The sequence below is a fragment of the Ictalurus furcatus genome, chromosome 18 (assembly GCF_023375685.1).
Source record: "Ictalurus furcatus strain D&B chromosome 18, Billie_1.0, whole genome shotgun sequence".
Classification (NCBI taxonomy): Eukaryota; Metazoa; Chordata; class Actinopteri; order Siluriformes; family Ictaluridae; genus Ictalurus; species Ictalurus furcatus.
The window spans coordinates 6,416,850-6,432,500 of NC_071272.1; the positions used below are offsets into that span (position 1 = coordinate 6,416,850).

Here is a 15,651-nt window from a genome sequence, read left to right on the forward strand (position 1 = left end):
AGAGAAAATGAAAGGAGAGAAGAGAAGAGGAGCAAAGAGAAGGTGAAAGGAGAGGAGAGAAGAGAAAATGAAAGGAGAGAAGAGAAGAGGAGCAAAGAGAAGGTGAAAGGAGAGGAGAGAAGAGAAAATGAAAGGAGAGGAGAGAAGAGAAAAGACAGTGAGAAAAGGAAAAGGAGATGGAGAGAAGAGAAGAGAAGAGGACGGAAGAGCAGACAATCAGGACATGAGATGAGGAGAGGCGAGAAGAAGAAGAGAAGATGAGAAAACAGAAGAGGAAAGAAGAGAAGACAGAAGATGATGCTGAAGAAACTGAGAGAAGAGGAGAGATGAGATGTGAGATGAAGAAGAGATGATTGGGTGATGGTTCTCGGCTGTTTCTCGTATCGCTGTGTAAGAGCTGAAACTCTAAACTCTGTGCCTAATCCGTATATCTTGGCACCTCTGGCTTTATAACTAGAAGCTTCTGGAAGTGTGTGTGTGTGTGTGTGTGTGTGTGTGTGTGTGTCGGTGCTGCTTCCCTCCAGAGAACATTAAGTGGAGAATCAGCAGTTTTAACCTCACATGAGGTTAACACAAACACAAACACATAATGCTGGCCATGTTTTCCGGCGTCAGAGAAACTGGCGATCCACTACTTATAATTTTACACACATACACACACACCTACACACACACACACCTACACACACACACACACACACACACACACACACACACACACACACACACACACACACACACACACACACACACACACCTGGGAAAGCCTCACTGGTAAAGTTGAACATCCAGTTTTCTCAAGCTTCTCGATAGAGTCTGATCTCTGGCTAAACTTCTGCTAGGTAAACACCGTCACTTCAGACAGAGGGAATGAATATTCACACACACCCCCACGTGTGTTTGCGCAGAGCCTGAAACAAACACGCCAAGAGCGCACGCCAGGATTCGGATCTATGCATATTTCAGACGTTAATCCGGAGAACAAGCGGCCCGTATGGAAATGAGGCTCAGAAACAAACAGCCTGAAAGGAAAGGAAAGCTAAACGCAAACATTTGGCTTGGCGTGTAACGGCTCGGATTAACGGCGCTGATATAAGATCCGGTTTAAACCTTAGGCTGTAATAGATCGGATCAGTACCGTTACTCTGAGAATCAGAACACACACACACACACACACACACACACTCACACACACACGGGAGAGCTGTGTGTTAAAGCTCACGCTCGCTCTCACACTGCTCCAGCGGAGATCGGAAATGACTCGGCACGATCGGACCGAATCCTCCTCCGGGTTGATGATATCGGACGTCTCGCTCAGTGATTTTTACAGATCGGCTGGGTGTTGAGCAATTCTCTGGCTGACACGAGAAAGTGCGCGTGGAAAAAACAAAAGAACGTAGCGAGACACAGAGGAGCGATAAGCGAAAACGAATTCGGAGGACACGCCGTTGTGCAAGTTTTCGAAAAAAAAATGAGGGGATGAAAACGAAAGGGCGAAAGAAATCTTCAGCGCCTTGCTGAACGCGATCAGTTGGGCGTGTAAAGCCAAGGTAATGTCAAAAACGCCAAAAAAAAACCCCAAAAAACCTTACATTCACTGATTCACTTTTTAAAGACTTACAGTGATTGTTTATTTTTTTTTCTGGAATTTTTAAAAAAGAAAACAAACAACCACACACACCAAAATGAACGGGGAAAAGCCAAGTATCACAAAAAGATGAATTTAGCAGGACATGCCGATACAAAAATACAACATTTTTGACCCATTTATTTTTTTGTGCATTTTTGGAACTCTATGTCTCTATTAAATGCTCTACACTTTTCAGCTATTTTGGATTTTGTTTTTGTTTTTTTTCCGATTTCGGAGTGTGATTATTCGTTTTTGGTGGAGTTTACGAAAAGAAAATAAGTAAATAAATAAATAAATAAAATTTTTAATATTATTATTATTATTATTAATAATAATCCCATACTAAAACAGCAGGTGAGAATTAAATTTGTGACATTTCACGTTCTTGAGTTGTGCCAGTCCCGTACTTAGACTTCTAATTGTTTATAAAACGATATCAGAGAAACATACGGAATTAAATTTGTGCCAGAAGTACTGAACGTAACTTTTTAAGAAGCGAACGAAAATATACAACGAGAAAGAAGAGAAACTCCTAAAGGCAGAAATGGAATCTGGTCTTCAAATACACAGCGTTCTTTATGATCAGTTTCCGAAGCTTCCTTCTCGCCAATCGTGGTTTCTGAACGCGCTGCCGGAGTTTACGTTTACGCTTTCAAACTTCTCCGTTCTGGCACAAACCTCTCGTGTGGGCGGGGCTTAACAGTGCTCTACTCTCATTGGCTAGTGAGATTTGGACGGACAGCTCCCTGACCTGGAAGTAGAGAGTTCAGTGGTGTGAATTTTGGAGAGCGTTCTGGATGCGGTTCTCTGTACAGTTCTAGTGTTTGTACTTTGTAGTGGAAATGACTCACGTACTTACTCAGGGAATTAGTTCAGGATTAATATCTGAGGTTTGGGTCGTCTCATACGACTATTTTTTTTCGACATGAGCTCTCAGGAGCAGCACAAAGCATCGTTTTCAACGTCATCAACATCATCCTCAGCTGCACACTCGAGCTGTAGATCCATATCTCACCAGCCAATGAGAGTAGAGCACTGTTAAGCCCCACCCACACAACAGGTTTGTGCCAGAACGGAGAACGTAAACGTAAACTCCGGCAGCGCGTTCAGAAACCACGATTAGCGAGAAGGAAGCTTCGAAAACTGATCATAAAGAACGCTGTGTATTTGAAGACCAGGTTCCATTTCTGCCTTTCAGAGTTTTTCTTCTTTCTCGTTGTATATTTTTGTTCGTTTCTTGAAAAGTTACGTTCAATTCTTTCGGCACAAATTAAATGTAAGAAATCTGACCCATTTTTTTTTTTTTTTTTTTTTTTTTACAAATATTCCAAAAAGTAACAGATGAAAAACAATCCTAATATGACAAGTTTCTCATTTTATTTACTGCATACTACCGACGTGTCCGCAAACCTGACGGCCTTCAGCAGTCGCGCGTCCGTGTGTGCGTGCATGCGTGTGTGTGTTAAGCCTATTAACTTAATTACACACACAGGTTCCAACTCACACAGTTTAAACCCTAAAAGGTGCAGAAACTGGCCGATTGAGAGCGTCATTTCTGGCCATCTTTTCTTTCCAAACTTTCTACATATAAAAGCTGCAGTATTCATTTCTGTAACCAGGTACACGCTCCACACCGGGGGTTCACAAACTTTTTAAATAAATTCCACAAACTATTTCAAAAAATGTCACAAACTAAAAAATAAAAAAAAAATTAAGCACACAATTATTGTGTACAATAATTTTGGCTATTTATTGGAGCCAGATTTGGTTTTTCTGTCATTTCTGAACGTTCTTTGGAACCAATTTTGATTACAATTTAAATATTACTTAGATTCCAGTTGACGTTATTTATATTATGGCTATAAAAAGTGCTTGCAAACATGATCTGACAATAGAACAAGAAAATTTAAAGCTTGAAAATAATTAGTAAAAAGTCTAGAAATAAGTTTAATCTTCTTAATCAGCCGACGCGTGTAAAAAATTGGTGTATAAGGAGACACGTGTTGCTTCACTACACACGCCCATCATAGAAATAAATCATAGAAGTATGCGTTTCTGGAAATGGGAGGGGCTATGCGTCGGAAGAGACTCATATGATGAGTATGTAGTGCATTGGTCATCATCACAGAATTAGCATTCCTTCTCAAAACATGCACAAGTTATGTAAACGAAAAAAAACAAACCCAATCACTTTCCCTCTCATCACACAGGTTAGGAAACGTGGCCTAACGAAATGATTCGAATGACTGAACGTGACTTTGTATTCATCTAACAAGCTAAACTAGACGATACAATTAAGCTTTCGTTAGCTTACGGATACGTTTAGCTACATTTGTTATGTTTTATTCGCTTTTAACAACATATATTAGATCCCCAATGAGACGACAGTGTGAGGAAGAAGCTGCTCAAGGTTGCCCAAGAAAAAAAAAAACCTTGCCCCAAAATGGAACCAGTCATCTTTATAATTCTAACTTATTAGCATATATAAGTGTAACCGAGTAAATAACAGCACTGAGTGTGTCGAAATGTTCATTATGAGCAGATTGCGAATCCTGGGATGCGCAACAGGACAGTCTTTATGATCACAGCAGGAGGTCTTATCTACAGTACCCAGACCCAGGTGAGATTAAACGCTGGTGCCATGGCGAGACACCAGGTTCTGGTGGCCGTGTAGAATCGGTGCAAAACTACGCAAAGAAGCCAACTTTAGACACCAAACGTGTCTTAAAAAGATCAGCTAGATTTGGGCTAAAGGGTTATAATAGTGTATGTTTTTGGCTAAAACCCTCTTTTAAAACTTTGCACTAATAATTATTAAAAAGGACACCAGAACCTTCGATTGGATCGAACACTTGGCTCCGGTCTACAGACATTGCAGCAGTGTGTGGGATGTCAATAGTGCAGGGTTGTGCTGAAGAGGCAGAAAAGGCAAGAGAGACAAGAAGGGGGAGGGCATGATTTAAGATTGGAACAAGGCCCGCTGTCAGACCTATAGGGGAAAGAATAAGAGGATGCCAACAAACAAGGCAGAGAGAGAGAGAGAGACAGAGAGAGAGAGAGAGAGAGAGAGAGATGATGATGATGATGCCAACAAACAACAAGACCGCAGTGTCCTCCTTGCCAGAAGCAAGGCATTGTGGGTGGCCAGTACACAGCAATAACAGGCTGGAAAGCCTTCTGTCAGGGGGATAAGCACAAGAGGGAGGGAGAGAGGAAGTTGGGATGGAAAAAAAAAAAGGATTCTGCACCATGTTGTGCAATGAAGTTGGTTTCAGATTGAATTCATGCGTGCACACACACACACACACACACACACACACACACACACACACACACAGGTCGCACACACCCCACTCGTCCCTTGTCTTGTCTTGTCTTTCCTCCTCTCTCTTGCACATTTTCACAGCCCATTAAGCAGCGCCTCTCTTTTCCCCTCCGCCACACACTGCCCTTTTCCTGTCATCTCCTATTATCCCTTCCTTCCTCTCGTGATCGTTTTCTCCCTCGTTCTCTCCATATGACTTCCTGAACGCCTCTCTGTTGCGTTCTGCTTTCCTCACCTCTCGCTTTTCCTACCGCCCTCTCTAAAGGTCACGACTGCAGGGTAATCGTAATAGAGAGCACAGTGTGGGTTTAAGGTCCTAGCCCTGTTCGGGAGATTAACAGAAATCGGTCAGGTGAAATGTTTGACTTCGCTTTGCTCCAGCGCAGTTAAAGTCACAGTGCTTCCTTTTCCTGGAATATGACCTAACGAAAGAACACGGATTTTCTGCAGACTGCAGGCAGCCTTTTACAGCCAATTACAGCTTTAAGCGGTCCAAAAGCAACACTTCAAGCCTTGACTCTTAATCAAAGCCAGATAAGATACGTGATCAACGGCAAGAGATATATAAAAAAAGGGGATTTAATCTGCCAACAGTTTAATGATAATTTATTATCCCAGAGGCCACGCCTACTTTACTGGGAATTATAGGCACAACAGCTACACCTCCTTATTGGGACTGACAGGCACAGAGTTCAGGTCTTCTGTGGGAACGACTGGTACAGAGGCCACACCTTGTTCACTGTAACTGACAGGAACAGAGGCCACACCTTCTTACTGGAATTTATAAGCATGGAGGGACCACTTCCTTATAATGACTGATAGGTACAGACACTGCACCTCATTCACTGTGAACGACAGATACAGAGGCCACACCTCCTCCTTACTGTGAACGACAGATAAAGAGGCCACACCTCCTCCTAACTGGCAACGACAGATACAGAGGCCACACCTCCTCCTAACTGGGAATGAGAGATACAGAGGCCACACCTCCTCCTAACTGGGAACGACAGATACAGAGGGCACACCTCCTCCTTACTGTGAACGACAGATAAAGAGGCCACACCTCCTCCTAACTGGGAACGACAGATACAGAGGCCACACCTCCTCCTAACTGGGAATGAGAGATACAGAGGCTACACCTCCTCCTAACTGGGAACGACAGATACAGAGGGCACACCTCCTCCTTACTGTGAAACAGAGGCCACACCTCCTCCTTACTGTGACCGACAGATACAGAGGCCACACCTCCTCCTTACTGTGAACAACAGATACAGAGGCCACACCTCCTCCTAACTGGGAACGACAGATACAGAGGCCACACCTCCTCCTTACTGTGAACGACAGATACAGAGGGCACACCTCCTCCTTACTGTGAAACAGAGGCCACACCTCCTCCTTACTGTGACCGACAGATACAGAGGCCACACCTCCTCCTTACTGTGATACAGAGGCCACACCTCCTCCTTACTGTGACCGACAGATACAGAGAGGCCACACCTCCTCTTTACTGTGATACAGAGGCCACACCTCATCCTTATCGTGACCGACAGATACAGAGGCCACACCTCCTCCTTATCGTGACCGACAGATACAGAGGCCACACCTCCTCCTTATCGTGACCGACAGATACAGAGGCCACACCTCCTCCTTATCGTGACCGACAGATACAGAGGCCACACCTCCTCCTTACTGTGACTGACACATACAGAGACCACACCTCCTCCTTATCGTGACTGACAGAAGGCCACACCTTATTAGGACTTCCAGGTACGTGTTCTTTTCAGGGACTGACAGCTTCTCCGGTCCCTGTGCTCCTACACATTTTAAATCAGTACGTGGCACAGACACTGATGTTAACACTAACTTTTATCAGTGGATCATTAAACCCTCCAGAGGCAGCCTTGAGAATTTTACTGGCAGTTTAAGCAACAACAACAACAACAAAAAAAAGCTGCAGGATGTAAAAAGTCATATTTAACAGCGCTCATGTCCTCTGTGGTCTCCAAGTCAAGCTATTGTAGACGAGGGACGACGGTTTCTACGGTCCTGCATGCCTGAGGAATGGCAAAAACAAAAAAGGCTTTGCTTCGCTTCTGTCTCCCGAGCCTCGCTTCGTCCACACGGAGACCAAAATATTTTCTTTTTAAGCTGTTTCTTAGCAACGGCGAAAATGCAACCGACTCGAACTTTCCAGTGACATCAAGTAAAAATAAATAAATAAATAAATAAAACACAAAAAAGTAAGGAGTCGCATCTGCACATGAAGCACAGATTATGTGGGAAATAAGAAAGAAAGAAAAAAAGGATAGATACTAGATGGCACTCTGAGCTGCGGACGCTGCAGAATTCGAACTGTACTTTCACTCTCACGTTACTAACGCTTGATTAAACCTCTTAATCCAAGCACAATATTTCCACAAGCGGCTTGTGGAAAGTGTTATGGTGTGTTTGATGTATTTCCTTTTCCCTTTTTTTTTTTTTTGCAAGAGTAAAGCCAAAATTCCTGTTTTAAATGTTTTGGCTGGGGAAAAGAGGGAACGGGAGAGAACTAGCGGTGAGAACTCTCTGTTCTGTCAGACTCGCTTTGGTTAGACGCAAGACAACATTGGCACTCTGGTGATGTGAAAGGAGCACTGAATTTTCCTTTTGGGGAACTTGGGGACTCACCGGCGGTCGTACCGGCGGTCATTCCGGCGGTGGCGGAAGAGCTTTTTGGTGTGCGCGATCTCGGCTTCGTTAGGCAATGGCGGGAAAACCTGAGAGACAAAAACAGACCGAGAGAGAGAGAGAGACAGAGAGAGAGAGAGAGAGAGGGAGAGAGAAGATTAATAAAAAAAGAATTATAAAAATGGAGAAACAGTTTATACCCAAGACTCACTCTTATTTCAGTGGATAGTCTCTCCTGGATACTGTAGATTTGTGTTTAAAGTGCACCTGTTATAGTTTTGAATTGTGCCTATTTAGTTTTAAAGGTCTCATACAATAGATTTACATGCATCCAAGATGAAAAAACACTTTAATGTGCTCATAATTTAAACTGCAGTATTAGCCCCCCCACCCCGTCACAAATGACTCGTTAAATGATCCGTTCTAAAGGATTCGTTCTAAACTCCTCTTTTCAGAGAGCATACTCTGCTCTGATTGGTCAGACGTCCCAGTCTGATTGGTCTACCGCTGTCAGCGTGTTTCGAAAAGGAAACACCCGCTACCATAACGAGTTTCAGCTCCGTCTGTCAGCGAGCAGCCGATGAAGACCAGAGGCGGGGTTTTTTGTTACAAACCTACATAGGTTAGTACAGGAAGTAAGTCTGGAATCACTAACGACTCGTTTCAGCTGTTCAGAATCGATTCCTTCTTATTTAGGGAGTCCGTTTGACGTGTGCTTTGATTTTTGAAACGTTGCAGATGTTTTTACATTCACAAACAGCTCTATAACTCACTACATGAAAGGTAATATTTGAAAAACCATAATAGGTGCACTTTAAAAGATTACATTGTGCCCCTTCGAGCCATTCACTATGAGCTAAAGAAAAAAAAAAAAATCAAACTGTCAATCTGTGCGTCCAGTATGGCTGCCTCCTACAGCCATGTTGGGTTTTCAGCTCTGTGATGAAGTTCGGCTCATGTTTATAGTTTATAATGCTGTGATTTTCTCCTAAACCACATCGCTAAAGTTGTGTGACATCACTAAAGAACCGGATGGAAAAGATTTCGGGTGAGACTTCAATTACACGTCATTTCTTCAATAATCAATATTGGAACGCTCAAAAAGCTCAATCTTACACGGCAAATGTCTTGGCTCAGAGAAAACGTACTCGGAACGAGTATGGCTGCGTCCGGATATCCCTCCTACTCTACTACACGGTAGGCGAAAAGCACTACGTGAAAGGAGTGGGCCAGAAATACACGGACGACCTACCGCTTCCGCCTCGAGTCTGCTGTATGGAACCAATGGATACTGCGCTATCCCATAATGCACTGGGACTGGCACGGAACAGCCGTCAGAATCAAAAATGGCGGAAGGAAGCAGGTCGGCCCTTAAAAAGTTGTAGGTCACATGATGACGCAAGCATGGCGGATGTAGTACGTATTACAGACCGTATTCGTATTACGCACGTTTTTACCGATTAGTACGTACTGCATCAACATGAATTGAAAGCAGTAGGTACTGAATTGAAAGCAGTAGGTACTGAATCGAAAGCAGTACACGATTTCTGACGCTGCCTAGGTCTTATTTCTGACCGTACTTTCGCTTTACGTTTTTCTGTCAATCAAACAGTAACACAAACACTCTAGGATGCTTGTTTAATCGAAGCTAGAAGACATGACAGGTCCGAGCCTTCTCTCCGACTATACCACAATCTCTCACTCTTTCTCCCTTCCCGTATCAGCCTCGTACAGAAACGCTGTGCTTTCTGCCAAACCCGCCTCTCGACCCAGAGCGCGGATAAAGCGCGGGAACGGAGGCTGCGCTTTTCCAGCTGAATGTTAAAAAAGCAGCCTGGAGGGAGGTTTCCGCTCTGCCAGGCTCGACGGCTGCTGGTGCAGATGTGCCAATCAGGCTCAAACTAGCGGGAAAGCAGAGCTGATGCCACTGGGTTTCCACAGGGACCGAGCACTGAACAGTGGAGTAATGAAGAGGACGTGTGTGTGTGTGTGTGTGTGTGTGTGTGTGTGTGTAATGCATAATGCGTCTGTGCTAATGCATAAATGAGCACAAATGAGCTTCAGATAAATGACCTGAAGTTAGAGGTTAATAGTTCAACACCATTTTAGCTCGTGTAGCATTTAACACCAAAAACAACTGTGCCTAGCACTGTGTGTGTGTGTTTCTCTCAAAGTTGCTCTCACACACACATACATGCACAGTTTCTCCTCAGGGGAATTTTTTTCTCCCCCCTTCTCTTTTTCTTACTGCAGCCAAACCGCTGAATGCTGATTGGCTCGCTCTGATTGGACGCAGATGCGGAGGCAGGCTGCTCGTGCAATAGGCTGCTTTGCCTCGTCGGCACAGTAATAAGGGCTTTTGACACTAAATCCCACCCCCACACACCAACGAGGCCAAAGGGGTACAAAGAATGGCACAGAACGATGGAGAAACAACAACAGCAACAAAAAAAAGACACAAAGTACGCCAGGAAAATGGCAGCACGACGCAAGAACAGGAAGTTCTCAAATTCGTTCGATTTAGTTACGACGTGAAGCCGCAACTTCAAAGAGGAAAAGAAGTAAGGGTGAGAAAGGGAGGCAAGGAGAAAAAGAGGGCGAGGGGAGGGAGAAGGAGAGGCTTGGAGTTGCATGTTTAGCTACCGTTGTTTTCCTGTAGGATATCATTATCCCTAATCCGGCTCGCTAATGGAGTCCAGATGAGAATCTAAACCCTGCCTGCGTTCGCCCTGTCTTCAAAGCTGCAAAATATGTCAATATTTGCCCAAAGCTTTGAGGGAAAAGGAGAGCGCCGAGCTGGCAAAGGAGAACGTCTGGCACTGGTACAGCTTCAGCTTTGTTTTGGGAGGAGGCAAATAAACAAGTCTGCGACCTACATACTCCACGCTTATCGGTACGATTAAACACTGTGCGAATTCAGGAGAATAACTACATCAGTATCACTTTCGTGTGAGAGGAAAGAGAAGGATGTCGGACCTGTAGACAGCAATGGCTGCATGCATGCACAGCAGCACATTCCACAGGGCAAAGGTCGACCCTCGCTCGCTCACACACACACACATAATAAATAAGTACTTTTGATTTCCGTTGGCCATGAGGTGTTAAGGATCGATATCCCATAACTTCAGCGTGGCTGTAATTCAGATCACAGCTTTATATTAATGCTATCCTTCTAATACGCTTGTTTCTATAGTAACAGCTCATACACAGGGACTTGTATGAAAAAGGAGAGGCTGGTGAGGGAACAACATAAAACCTAACTATAAAGAGATCGTATAAACATCGCCGGTTTGAGGGATTAGATATGACGCTTGCAAAACAAAAAAAAAGGATATAGTACAACTCCATTAAAAGTCTTACTTCAAGCGCGACAGAAAACGTTTTTTGCCCTGTTGTCCGAAGATCACGGGTTCGAATCTCCTCACGGCCGGGAGTCTGGAGAGCAGAATTGGATGCGGAAGAGGGAATCTCCATCCCTCCCTTCGCTCTTCTGCGTACAGGGGAAAGACAGAATGCCCCTCCTACCTGGACAACACGGCCGATTTTGCTTTCTAGACTACCGGCCGTGGATGGCAGTGATCTCTAGGTGGGAGGGGCATTCCATAGCATCTCTGTGATTGACAGGGGAAAAAAGAGAATCCCCATCCCACCTAGGAAACACGACTCCCGGATGTGGATGGTCGTGGCACTCTCTCCGTCCATGGTCAATCACAGCGTCCGTGAGCTCGTGTATGCGGAAGACGATGGATAGCGTTTTCCTCTGAGTGTGTCACACTGTCCTGTGATGCGGCAGCTCACGTGTCTCAGAGGAAGCACGTCTTCGCCTTCGCTCTTCCAGGTGGGTAGGGGTCAAGTGAAGTGGGGAGCTGGATAATGGGTTGGAATTGGCATTGTATCCAAATTGGGGAGAAAACTGGCAAGAAAACAATAACCCCCCCTACCCCCCCGCTATGATCTTATTACATTTAAGGACATTCTCAAATGCCTTGACCTCCATTGTTCTCCCGGTGGCGCTTCAGCCACTTCCATCTGCACTACATCACCCTGTCTCTCTCTCTCTCTCTCTCGCACACACACACACCAACAATGCACGTCCACAATAGTATATGGCGGGGGGGGGGGGGGTTTTGGGTTTTTTTTCTTTCACAAAGCTATTCCCGGTGACTCTCTTCAGGCATTTCCGAAACACAGCGAGAGGGGCGGAATAAAAGTGGAGACACCCAACTCTCTGAAGCAGGAAGTGAGAGGAAATGCTTATGATGTTTGACCTCTCTAACAAGCTTTTCATATTCTTGTCCTCGGTCTGTAACGGCCCGTGGTGGTTTTGAAAAAAAAGAGAGAGAGAGAAAAAAAATCAGTTCGAGCAGGAAACAGAGACCACGCAGGAATACTTCAGAGAGGGGTAGAAAGGAGAAGGAAAAAGAGAGAAAGTGAAAGAGAGAGTGAGTGAGAGAGAGAGAGAGAGAGAGAGGATGAGGAGTCATGTGGGTGATGACAGGCATAAATAAAACTGCATCGTTTCCCTGAAATCTTTGGACGCCCCACGCTGAGCACCCGAGGAGGTGAAGCATGCTGCCTCTGAGAGAGAGGAAGGAAGGAAGGAGACGAAAGTGTTTGCGGTTTGATAACACAGACGAGGGCGAGAGAGCTGTTCGACAAATTCTTTAACCAAACTCACAGAGCCCTCGGGAATCCAAACCGCCATCCCTGGTCGACTATCTGTTTATCATCACTGTTTATCTACCACAGCTGTGCTGAAACCTCCGTTCTGATTGGTCAGAAGGTGTTGATTCATTTTCTAGGACAGCAGCTCTGACAGTAGCTCAGGCTGTAAGACAAATCACAGCTTCAAGCTATGTTCACACATCCGGTGACTCGCAGAGACCAAGCGACTGCAGACCGCTCATTTTCAATTAGAGACTAGATGTGGGTGTGTCCAGCAAAAAAAAAGTTTCACTTTATGCAAATTTAGAGCGAGTTGGTGCAGCTACTACCAATGGGAGTGAAAACATTCATTCGAGCGCACGTGATCCGCCACGCTGCCTGCGAGTCCGAATTATATCGGAAAAAGTATGACGTCAGTCTTTAATTTAAAATAATAATAATAATAATAATAATAATAATCACTGATAACCTGCTATAGTACAAGAGGAATAAAATACTCCAGGACCTCCTGATAACTGATCAATACTCACCACGAAATCTTCATCTGGCTGAATACAATTCATTCTTAAACTGTTTTTTTCTATTATATAGTATACGGAAGTATATTACGATCTGAAACACCTTTAAACATTAGGCCACGCCTCCTACCTGGGAAGAGAGTGATGCTTAGGAGGGGGGAAAAAAGCGAAAAGGAACCACGAGCACCTTTGTTTACTGAGGCAGAAGGAATGTTCACTGTTAGTAATAAAGAAAGTTAAAATTCAAAAACAGGAAGTTGGAAACAGAATCGAAAACAAAAGCAAAGTCTTGATGTAGGCAATCGGGCTCTCTGTCTCTACCTCTCTCTCTCTTTCTCTCTCTCACTGGACTCAGCACCTTTGTGAAGCAAATTGTCCTGCCAAGTGGCTACCGTCCAAATCACAGAAGTCCTATACACACACACACACACACACATCCCCTATGTAACCACAGGGAGTTAGAGACACACCAAAAATGGGGTAGGTGGTACATCCCAACCAACAGGAAGCTCGGAGGAATGTCTTCAATGGTGAGCAGGTAAAAATGCCCCTCCCACACAGGCAAACAATGTTTAATTCCTCTTAAACCACATTGATTTTCCATATGGAATGTTATCACGAGAGGTTTTTTTTTTGTTATAGCAGAATTTCCAGGGGGGGAAAAAAAACATGCACATTACAGTCAGGTGCTTTTTTTTTTCCAGCTCCTGACCAATCAGGTCTCGCGAGTTGGGTGAGATGGGTGATGTGTGTGAGTTGGGTGAGACGGGTGAGGTGTGTGAGGTGGGTGAGACGGGTGAGACAGGTGAGGTGTGAGTTGGTTGAGACGGGTGAGGTGTGTGAGGTGGGTGAGGTAGGGGAGATGGGTGAGGTGCGAGTTGGGTGAGACGGGTGAGGTGTGTGAGGTGGGTGAGGTAGGGGAGACGGGTGAGGTGCGAGTTGGGTGAGACGGGTGAGGTGTGTGAGGTGGGTGAGACGGGTGAGGTGGGTGAGGTGCGAGTTGGGTGAGACGGGTGAGGTGTCTGAGGTGGGTGAGACGGGTGAGACAGGTGAGGTGTGAGTTGGGTGAGACTGATGAGATGGGTGAAGTGTGTGAAGTGTGTGAGTTGGGTGAGACGGGTGAGGTGTGTGAGTTGGGTGAGACGGGTGAGGTGTGTGAGTTGGGTGAGACGGGTGAGACGGGTGAGGTGTGAAGTGGGTGAGGTAGGGGAGACGGGTGAGGTGTGAAGTGGGTGAGGTAGGGGAGACGGGTGAGGTGCGAGTTGGGTGAGATGGGTGAGGTGTGTGAGGTGGGTGAGGTGCGAGTTGGGTGAGACGGGTGAGGTGGGTGAGGTGCGAGTTGGGTGAGACGGGTGAGGTGGGTGAGGTGTGTGAGACTCGATGACAGACCGGAGGACACGAGGCCACAGGGACAGCAAAAATATGGGTGAAAGTGCACAGAGAAGAACAAGTGTGTAGGTATGTGAATGTGACGTGTCAGAGGGGTGGGTGGGTGTGTGTGTGTCTGTGTGTGTGTGCGTGTGTGTGTGTGTGTTGAATTAGCAGCCTACAGTAGCCCTGAGAGTGCACAAATCACTCACAATCACAGGAAAAGGCTGGGGGTGTAGGGGAGGGTGACACTGTCTGACATCTTTATAGTTCTCCTGAAGGGAACTCCCTCTGTCTGTCACGTTCTCTCTCTTGGTCTGTCTGTCTGTCTGTCTGTCTGTAGCGATCTCTCCTTCTCTCCATCTGTCTGTCACACTTGCTTTTTCTCTGTCTCCCTCTGTCTGTCTGTCTGTGTCAGTCAATCTCTCGCTCTGTCTGTCTCCTTCTATCTGTCTGTCAGTCTCGGTCACTCTGTGTCACTATTTCTGTCTGCCTCTCTTTGTCTGACTCTCTATCTGTCTCTCTGTATCTGTCTGTCTGTCTCTCTCTCACTATTTCTCTCTCTCTGTCTGTCTTGCTCTCACTCTCTATCTGTCTCACGCTCACTCTCTATCTATCTGTCTCGCTCTGTCTGTCTGTATCTATCTGTCTCTCTCTCACTGTCCGTCCTTCCTTTTCTCTCTCCCTGCTTGTCCATCTCTCTCTGTCTATCTCTTGTCTATGTCCCTATCTCTCAGTACTTGTCTCTCTCTCTTGTCTATGTCCCCATCTCTCTCTCTCTCGCTACTTGTCTCTCCCCCATCTCTCTCTGTCTGTCTTTCCTTGTCTCTCTCCCTGCTTGTCCATCTCTTGTCTATATCCCCATCTCTCTCTCACTACTTGTCTCTCTCCCCATCTCTCTCTCTCTCATCATGCTCACTGCCCAGTAAACCTTTTACCAAAATGGCTCCAACACCTACCTCTTCCTGTCTCTCTCTAATTCTATCTCACCTACTACCCATCCACCTACTTGTCCATCTCTCTCTCTGTCTACCTCGTCTCTCTCCCTGCTTGTCCATCTTTCTCTGTCTATGTCTCCATCTCTCTCTCGCTACTTGTCTCTCTGCCCAATCTCTCTCTCTCTCTCCCTCGCTGTCCTTCCTTGTCTCTCCCTGCTTGTCCATCTCTCTCGCTCTCTGTCTATCTCTTTTCTATGTCCCCATCTCTCTCGCTTGCTACTTGTCTCTCTCCCCCTCTTTGTCCTTCCTTGTCTCTCTCCCTGCTTGCCCATCTCTGTCTGTCTAGCTCTTGTCTCTCCCTGCTTGTCAATCTCTCTCTCTGTCTACGTCTTGTCTATGTCCCCATCTCTCTCTCTCTGTCTATCTCTTGTCTATGTCCCCATCTCTCTCTCTCTGTCTATCTCTTGTCTATGTCCCCATCTCTCTCTCTCTGTCTATCTCTTGTCTATGTCCCCATCTCTCTCTCTCTGTCTATCTCTT

At 45.5% G+C, this 15,651-nt stretch overlaps 1 protein-coding gene across 3 annotated transcripts in view; it reads right to left on the minus strand.

Moving 5' to 3' along the window:
* Positions 1 to 15,651, minus strand: part of ctif (CBP80/20-dependent translation initiation factor) — a 70,243-nt gene that overhangs the window by 35,886 nt on the left and 18,706 nt on the right. For all 3 annotated transcript variants that reach the window (XM_053648268.1, XM_053648269.1, XM_053648270.1), the window contains exon 8: positions 7,623 to 7,711. In XM_053648268.1, the coding sequence (XP_053504243.1) occupies positions 7,623 to 7,711 (89 nt within the window). The remainder of the gene's footprint in view (positions 1 to 7,622; positions 7,712 to 15,651) is intronic.